The following is an 8,729-nucleotide window of genomic DNA, read 5'->3' as shown; positions in this document are numbered from 1 at the left end:
ACACACACACACACACACACACACACAGTGCTTAGTACAGTGCCTGGTTACATCCTGTATTGTTACAAAACAAAAAAGCAAACCCATGCATTGAAAAATAACTAAAAGGTAAAAAAAAAATTCAAATGTTCCCTCTTCATAAAGTCTCCCCTCCCAATCCAGCCGTGATCCCTCCACCCTCTGAACTTTCTGGCCCTTTCCATAGAGCCCTACACTTCAGTCTTTAGCCACCTCTGATCACCTTCATAGTGCACACATGTCTCAGTACCACCTGAGGAGAGAGATTATATCTTCCTCCTCTTTGAAGAGCTCTGATGCCTTGTACAGACACATATCAAAATGAATGAAATAGAGAAAAAGGAAGGAATGAAGGGATGGTCAGTACCAGCCAGGCCCACCAAGAACATAAGCTACCATCCTGTCACATCTGAAGGTGAGACCAGCCCACTAAAGCCCAGAGAAGCAACCCACGCTAAGTCACAGTAAGTTAGAAACTAGAGTTGGGAGGGGAAGGAAGAGGGCTTTCTGGGCAGTTCCTTGCTCAGCAATCTTCCAAAGAAAATGTTTTTGTTTCCTTCACCCCAATAAAACAAACCTCTATCCTAAGACACAGTACATATTTAGGGAACTCCCTCAAAACGGGCTATAGATCAGCGGTTCTCAACCTGTGGGTCGCGACCCTTTTGGTGGTCAAATGACCCTTTCACAGGGGTTGCCTAAGACCATCCTGCATATCACATATTTACATTACGATTCATAACAGTAGCAACATTACAGTTATGAAGTAGCAACGAAAATAATTTTATGGTTGGGTCACAACATGAGGAACTGTATTTAAAGGGCCAGAAGGTTGAGAACCACTGCTATAGATGTTTACAGGCAAACATGATAGTTCTTATGTAGGTTTAGGTGTATCAGAAATCTGAAGAAGCAGCTGTAGAATTGCAAGTGCCACCAAAAGAAAATGGAGAGTCAGTTATAAAAGAATAACCGTGGGTAATATCGAAATGGGCCAGGAAGCCTGGCTGGTGTGGTTCAGTGGTTGAGTGTTGACCTATGAACCAGGTCACAGTTTGATTCTAGGTCAGGGCACATGCCCGGGTTGTGGGGGTGTACAGGAGTTAGCTAATCAATGATTCGTTCTCATCTCTGATGTTTCTATCTCTCTCTCCTTCTCCCTCCTATCTGAAATCATTAAAAATATTTTTTTAATAATAAAAGAAAGAAAGAAATGGGCCAGGAAGACGAAGGTGGTGAAATGCAAAGACAGTATCAGAAAGGAAGAAACAAAAGCAGCACCCAGAAAGCCAGAAAAGATGAGCTAGCCTGGAGGTCATAGGGGAACCCCAAAGAGCTGACTAGCTTTCTGAAGTTGAAGAACCAGGAGGGAGAATTCTGTCACTGACCTAAAAGAAATCCTCAAAAGAAACAAGATATACTGCAGTGACAATTTTAGAATTCAATATTACCTATTTCAATACTTTTTTAAAAACTAAGTCACTAAATAGGGCTGAGTTGGTACTTAAAACATGAAACTAACCCAATATCCCAGATAAGATTGCTATAATGTTTTACAATATACAATCCTCAAATTGCTGTGGTCATAAAGCCTAATTTTGTACTGCTCAGGGTATCAGCACAAATAGGATAAAAGAGGTGTCACTGAAAAAGAAGAGCCAGGGGAAGCTTAAAGCTATGACAAGAAGATACAACAATGAGATGGGATGATCTAGGTCACAGGTACCACAAAAGGTTTTTATGCAAATTGACTTCTGAGCAGTATAGCAACTTAAGGCCAGTCTCTTTTCAAGGAATGGTACAAACACAGTGACCAATCTGTGTTTGTTCATAAATTTTCTAGATTTTTCAGGCTCCCTGTGCTGGTGCACATGTCTCTGACAGAATATAATGTGTGAGGAAGAAAACAGCAAATGAAGGAGAAACTTCCACAAATAGAAAAGAACATATTTAGCTCTTCTTTTTATATAAATTACTGACATTTTTCCATGAAGGAGTAGTCACCAGAGGATACTCAGATAAGAAAAGTTAGTGAGTAAAGACTGAAACTTCCCTCTCCTGAGTCCTCTCCCTTTATGTCTTAGAGGCCTATTTGCTGACATGGACAAGCATTTTGCTCCTGTTAGCACTAGGAAGTCTCTAGATGCTGGGAAACAGACAAGCAGGATACTATCAGGCCTCCTGCACCATCAACTGAACTGTCAGCAAAGTTCCCACGGCAGCCCCAAAGGACCAGGCATGTGTGGGCCCTGCCTAGGGCTGCTGGACACAGAAATGGAGAAAGTTCTCTATCTCATGGGTGGAAGCCTATTTGACCCAAATGTGGATGAGCTGAGTCCACAAAGCAGAGGGCACACTACCTATCAGTCTCATTCTGTTAGGACTTGGCAGATGTCTGACTGTAGACCAGCAATTTGGCAATGACGCAACAAATAACACCCTTCTCTTGTCATCTTTCTGCTGCTTACTGACCTCATCACTCTCCAGAGGAGCAGCGAAAACACATTTTAATTATCAGCCTGATTGCTTATAAACAAGGTGGTGAAAAATTAACCTCCCAAAACAGAGAGCAAGTAAAAAGAGGGAGATTTTTAAATAAAATATTGGGGTCAGAACTTAACCCACAAACTTGAGGAAACTCAGCTCAGAGAGGAAAAGCTGGCCAGGCCCTCTGTTTTTGAGTTCACGCCACATTTCAAGTGAGTGGCAAGCTTCCCAGCCACTGTCCACTCTTTTCCCAGGCCAGCTGGCAAAGAGACAACCTGGCATGGCAAGCTGCATGCCAGAGGCACATAAGTGAGTCCTTTATTGTGTTGTCTCCCCCACCCCCACCCAATGCTCTCAGCCAATCCTGAGACTCAGGCCCTATCCACCCTCTCCCACCCACTCCCTATAGACAGAGGGAATAACAGTATAAGGGAGTGACCATCTCACCTTGGCCGTTCTGTCCCTGGAGCCACTCACAATGATGCCCCCTTTGCAATCCACACAGTTCACCTCCTGCTCATGAGCTGAGTACTTGACGGTGAAGGTGCTGTGAATCTTATGAACACCAATCTTTCCATCTCTAGGAGAAAAATAAGGAGCCCACCCCAACAGCCAATTACTCTCTCTGTAAGAAGAGAACAAGTCTATAGAAACAGCCCAAGACTCCAATGACATCCAAATTTGCTAAGCTGTAGGCAATTCAGTCCAATAAGGTCAGTCTGATCTTCCAGATACCTTTACTTCGTCAGTACACTTGGGGCTGAACAGAGCTCAGAGACAAAACAAATTCCCCCCTTGAGAGTATCAGGACCAGCTTCACTTTTCTTTAAAGGCTCTTCCTGTTTTCCTTCCCAGCTAACCCTATTAAGGGCCTTTGGTAAATCTCTGTGCTTTGAATGGGGGGAAAAACCCACTACTCCTTCTAGTCCCTCCTCATCCCTTTGGAGCGGAGACAGAAAAGTCAGAGACAGGCAGATGGTCCCTGAAAAATCCTAAGAGGCTGGAAGGAGAAACCTGTAGCACTTACCCTCCTGCACTGATAATATGTGAGTTGGCCAACACAAAGTGGCAAACGTCCTCATCGTGCCCAGCAAAGACTCCCAGGGGCCGACGGTTCAAGCTGGCACCATCTGGGCGGAACTGATAGGCCAGGATGAAATTAGCCTGGGATATGTACAGAGAATCACCCTCTAGCTGCATCCAGGGCATCTGACTAGAGAGATGAAAAAACAAAATTTAAGGATCATCAAGATACAGAATGAAAATCTAACTCCAAGCTTTGGAGAGGCTGACTGATCCCCAACTTAGCAAGGATGACCTGCAAGGCTAAGTCTATCCCTCGCTCTCCCCTTCTTCAAAATGACTTTAGGGTACCCTCAGAAAACTAGAGTGACTGAATGTTGTGTTGACCTAATCATCTTTGGACTATCTAAGAGAGTGAGAATTAAAAGACCAATTAAATATCACTTTTAGTTGGAGAATGCTTATAACTTAAATTATTGGGTAGGCAGAGCTTAGAAAATGCAATGATTGAGGAGTGGGGAGAGACTAAAAGAAGCCTTCCACGCTGATGAAGTAAATTTTTTCATTCTGTATCCTCACTGATTTGCTAAGTTTCAAGGTTCCAAGACTCCCATACATGTCTCTTTCCCAATAGACTGGTTAGGGTATGATAGAGAAAGAAGAAGAGTGATCCCAGGAAAGCTCCCTTCCCGTCATTCTAGAGCAAAGGGGCCATTTACTAGTATAAGTGAAAGGAATAAAGCCATTTAGGAAAGGATGCTAATAATGTACTGATTAGATACCTAGATCCTCACAGGGGATATCTACATTTCTAAATGTCTGAGAGGATACAGGGTAAGAGTAGCAATGGAAAAACACAGTCCCTAGGGCAGTTTACTACAGGGGCTACAGAGAAATAGCTCTCATAGGCAGCAGATAAAATAAATCCACACAGAGTTAAAGATTCCTTCTGCAATCTGGCAAGAAGAAAGGTAGAAGGGAAAAAGGAGACATATGTAAAACTTTAAACAATAAAAAAAGGAGCGATAAAGGAATATAGATACTGGCAAGAAAAAAAAAAGGTAGAAGCCACAGACCAGTCCCATGGCACAGAGTGAGATTTAAGAAGAAAGAAGGCTCTGCCAGACACCAGCTCTCTGTGGGGCCTAAGCCCCTTTCCCAAGGTAGACTTCCCAGCAGCCTGTCCTGTTCTACCTAGGGATTCTGAGGCTACCAGGCCCCAAGCAAAGCATAGGGACAGTTGATTCATCCCCATTTACAGACACCATCTCTCACTGCCAAGCCTGTCTGAGCAAACTGGGCTGTGTTTCTTCCCCAGACTCCTTAATATAAGCGTCATGGGAATGTGGAAAAGTTCTGCAAATTGACTTGACGGGCCATTAAATGCAGCTTGGACTTTGTAATAACTGAGTTTCTGCTTGTGAGGTTTTTACAAGTGTGTGCATATATTATATGGAACATGTGTAGAGTGTGTATGGATGCCTGCATTCTCACTCATTATGCACATTCCTCTTCAGCATCCCCTTGCATGAGTTTGTGGCACACTCAAGTGGGCAGCAAGCAGAGGGGTTTGAAATTCATGTTAAGAGCCATCTGGTAAACAGCCATTGCCTAGGACAAGAAACCAGGTTCATGCCAGGTGAACAGTGGAGAATCCCAGGGCAGCCTGGTAACTGTTTTGTGTGTTTATTTGCCAAACTGCTTTAAACCAGCCAAAAATAATAATAAAAATAAAAATGCCAGGGACAAAACCTTGATAGAGAAATAAACTCTACTTTCTGGTATTAAAAGACAAAAGTGGGAAGCAAAGGGTAAAGTCCTTCATCATAAAAATCCACATTTCTCCCCTGTAGTTTCTTTACCATCACCACTATCACATTAATTCGCAGCAGCCGATGTCAATAAAACCAGCAGAAACTGGACACAAGAGAGAAGGGTCATCAGATGAAGAAGCCTGGCCTCCATATCTATCAGTACAGGTACAGATGAGCAATCATGATAGTCCCTATTCAATCCAACCAATCAACAAAGAGCAGTTTTTTTGGTAGAGAATCATGTAATAACTTTGAAAAAGTTATTATATAAAAGTCATTATGATAAGGCATAAAATCTGTGGCATTAGTAGTTCCAAGGCCATGATTTAAATCTCCTAGCACTTTTTCTGAGCTCTGCCTCCTGTAACATATATCGACAAACCTTTAGATTCTATTTTGCTTTTTAATAAAATAGGGGAAAGAACTATAGGAAGCCAGGAGTAAAAGTGTAACTCCCTAGAGTAGAAAATTTAAAGGAAAAATAATTGTAAAACAAGATAGGTTGAAATATTGGCTTCATTTATTTCTTTTGATGAGATACATTAACAGTGGTTACCTCTGAGTGGTAGGATTATAAGTTTTATTTTCTTCTTTAAACATTTCTATTTTTTTCAAATTTCTACAATAAACATTTATTGTTTTTATAATAATAAAAATACGGAATGGTTAAAATACCATTTCTGTAATCCTTTTGATAAATGTGAAAAAAGTTGTCCCTCTGATGTCCCCTTTGTCATATTTAAAGGATCACCAGGGCCATCTATCCAAGAAAGGCTACTCAACCCCAGCTAGGACCAGATCTTTCACTTCCCAGCATGCTTTTCTCTCCCAGGTAGCTTTAAGAGTCAAAAGGCTACTTACCTGCATCTCCACTTCAACAGAATCCCCTCTCGGCAGCGCCCCAACCTCCAGTTTTGAGACACCTTCACTCGTTCTTTTACTGGTACACTGGCCATCCTGTGTCCAGACAGAACAGATAATTCAGTCACTACAACTCATTGCCAACCAGAGAAAATTCCATGGGCTTACAAGTCAGGACTCAGGAACATCCAAAACAGTGGTTCTCAACCTTCCTAATGCCACGGCCCTTTAATACAGTTCCTCATGTTTTGGTGACCCCCAACCATAAAATTATTTTCATTGCTACTTCATAACTGTAATTTTGCTACTGTTATGAATCGTAATGTAAATATCTGATATGCAGGATGTATTTTCATTGTTACAAATTGAACATAATTAAAGCATAGTGATTAATCACAAAAACAATATGTAATTATATATGTTTTCTGATGGTCTTAGGCGACCCCTGTGAAAGGGTCGTTCAACCCCCAAAGGGGTCGCAACCCACAGGTTGAGAACCGCTGATCCAGAATATATCTGGATATAAGTGAAGGGGCTAGGAGACAAGAAAGGAATAACTCTTCTCTCTCCATGCTAGGATAACTAAGAAATCCAAGGAGAACAGCTTTTCCTTTAAAGTGTCTATAGTGATGCTAAAGCAATTTAATAAAGGATGACAAACAGTGCTGGAAGCACAGACTATCCATAAGGAAAAAAATGAACCCTGACCCCTACCTCACACCATAAGGAAAAATTAATTCAAAATAGATCACAGAGCTAAACATAAAATCTGTTTATAAAATTGCATATCAGTAGAGCAAAAACTGAATTTAGATTATCATCTCATATCACAATAATCTCGCCCAAAATGAAAGTGAATTTAAAATAGTTTTTTTAACTAAAAGTAGTTTAAATACTGCACAGAAGAAAAAAGAGATTAAAATGAAAGCAACAGAGTAGGGAAAATTAACAGTTAATACCATAGGTAAAAGTTTTATGCTTAAAAGTTTTAAGAAACTGTAGAAACCTATCAGGGTAACACCCTGTCTCCAATACACTGTCATCCATATCCAAAAGCAGCTAAGAAGAGTCACACAGTGTTCACATGATAAAACACTAGGGAAACAGCCACAACAATAATAGTTCACAGAAATGCACATTAAAACAATTATTAAAAATAAAATTTAAAAACAACTATTAAAAGTACCACCTCACATCTATTAAGTGGAAAAACCACACTAATTTTGGTTTGACAGAAGGATTTGGTTTGGCTATGCATTGCTAGCAGCATGCTGGTACAGCTTTTCAGAAAGGAATTCTGTGGAGAAAAGTTGTTAAATTACAGCTTCTGACCCAGCATTCCCACTTTGGGCACTGCAGCACAAAGACATAATTCAAAAGAAAAATATATTTTATGAAGATATTTATAGTTGCAGCTATACATTAGAGCTAAAATCTGAAAATAGCCCAAATGTCTGTCTGTGGGAGAGAATGGTATACTAATACAATGAAATATATTGCCCACTAGAAATGATAAATGTGAGGACTGCAAAATACTTTGGAAATGATTATAGCAAGGAATGGTAATTTTAAAACTAAGTCAAATTTATAAAGTAAAGGTGAGGAGACACTACAGAAAATTATGTCTCCATAAATAACAGGTCAGAAGAGGTAAATAGATGGTACTTTAGGAAGTGAGCAATTTAAAAAAAATATATTACATAATTATTGTGAGTTAGGTCTTTCAATTTACCTTTAAATAGTAGATTAAATGCAGTTACGGGGAAAGTATAGAATGCAGACTTAGAAAACTGGGATCCAAACCTGGTTATCTAATTTCTCTAGTTATCAATTTCTTTGCCTATGAAAGGGTAATATTTCACACAATTGTGGTATTTTAAAGATGACACCTAAAACAAAGTACAGTATAAGTTATAAATCACTACAAAAAGGTTAATTTTACATGAATATAAATATATGTAGTGATTAATATCCATTAATGGTGCCATCTCTAAAAGCTAATTAATCATTTTTCTTCTAATTCAATTATAACTATTAGAAATTGTTCTTCTAATGTCAAACAGTCCTCTTTCAGGCTGAATGATTAATATTTGGGTGCACACATGCTAAAGCTAAAATATATTACTGAATTTGTCCATTGGGTGACTATGGTCCTTGGTTTCACATTACTAGTAAGTAACCTATACTACCAGCTACCAGCCATGGGCAAACTACGGCCCGTTTGAAATGAATAAAACTAAAAAAATAAAAAGACCATACCCTTTTATGTAATGATGTTTACTTTGAATTTATATTAGTTCACACAAACACTCCATCCATGCTTTTGTTCCGGCCCTCCGGTCCAGTTTAAGAACCCATTGTGGCCCTCGAGTCAAAAAGTTTGCCCACCCCTGAGCTAGACAGAGAACTGAGGACAGTAAAAGATAGTCAACAGGGCCTGGCCATGGTGGCTCAGTAGTTGAGCATTGATCTATGAACTAGGAGGTCACAGTTTCCGGTCAGGGCACATGCCTGAATTGTGGGCTC

The 8,729-nt window shown here is 40.1% G+C and overlaps 1 protein-coding gene across 3 annotated transcripts in view; it reads right to left on the bottom strand.

The window, feature by feature from the left end:
• The window catches only part of FBXW4 (F-box and WD repeat domain containing 4), a 66,981-nt gene that overhangs the window by 57,025 nt on the left and 1,227 nt on the right, over window positions 1-8,729 (bottom strand). For 2 of the 3 annotated variants that reach the window (XM_014549434.1, XM_005878287.2), the window contains exons 2-4: window positions 6,204-6,299; window positions 3,533-3,718; window positions 2,953-3,085 (exon numbers count right to left, since the gene is read on the bottom strand). In XM_014549434.1, coding sequence (XP_014404920.1) covers window positions 2,953-3,085; window positions 3,533-3,718; window positions 6,204-6,299 — 415 coding nt within the window. Of the gene's footprint in view, window positions 1-2,952; window positions 3,086-3,532; window positions 3,719-6,203; window positions 6,300-8,006; window positions 8,032-8,729 lie in introns of those variants that run through there. The other variant, XM_014549435.1, reaches the window with a different exon arrangement.

Source organism: Myotis brandtii, unplaced genomic scaffold, assembly GCF_000412655.1.
Source record: "Myotis brandtii unplaced genomic scaffold, ASM41265v1 scaffold550, whole genome shotgun sequence".
Classification (NCBI taxonomy): Eukaryota; Metazoa; Chordata; class Mammalia; order Chiroptera; family Vespertilionidae; genus Myotis; species Myotis brandtii.
The sequence above is the reverse complement of the archived record's forward strand: the minus strand, read 5'-3'. Positions and strand labels throughout refer to the sequence as shown.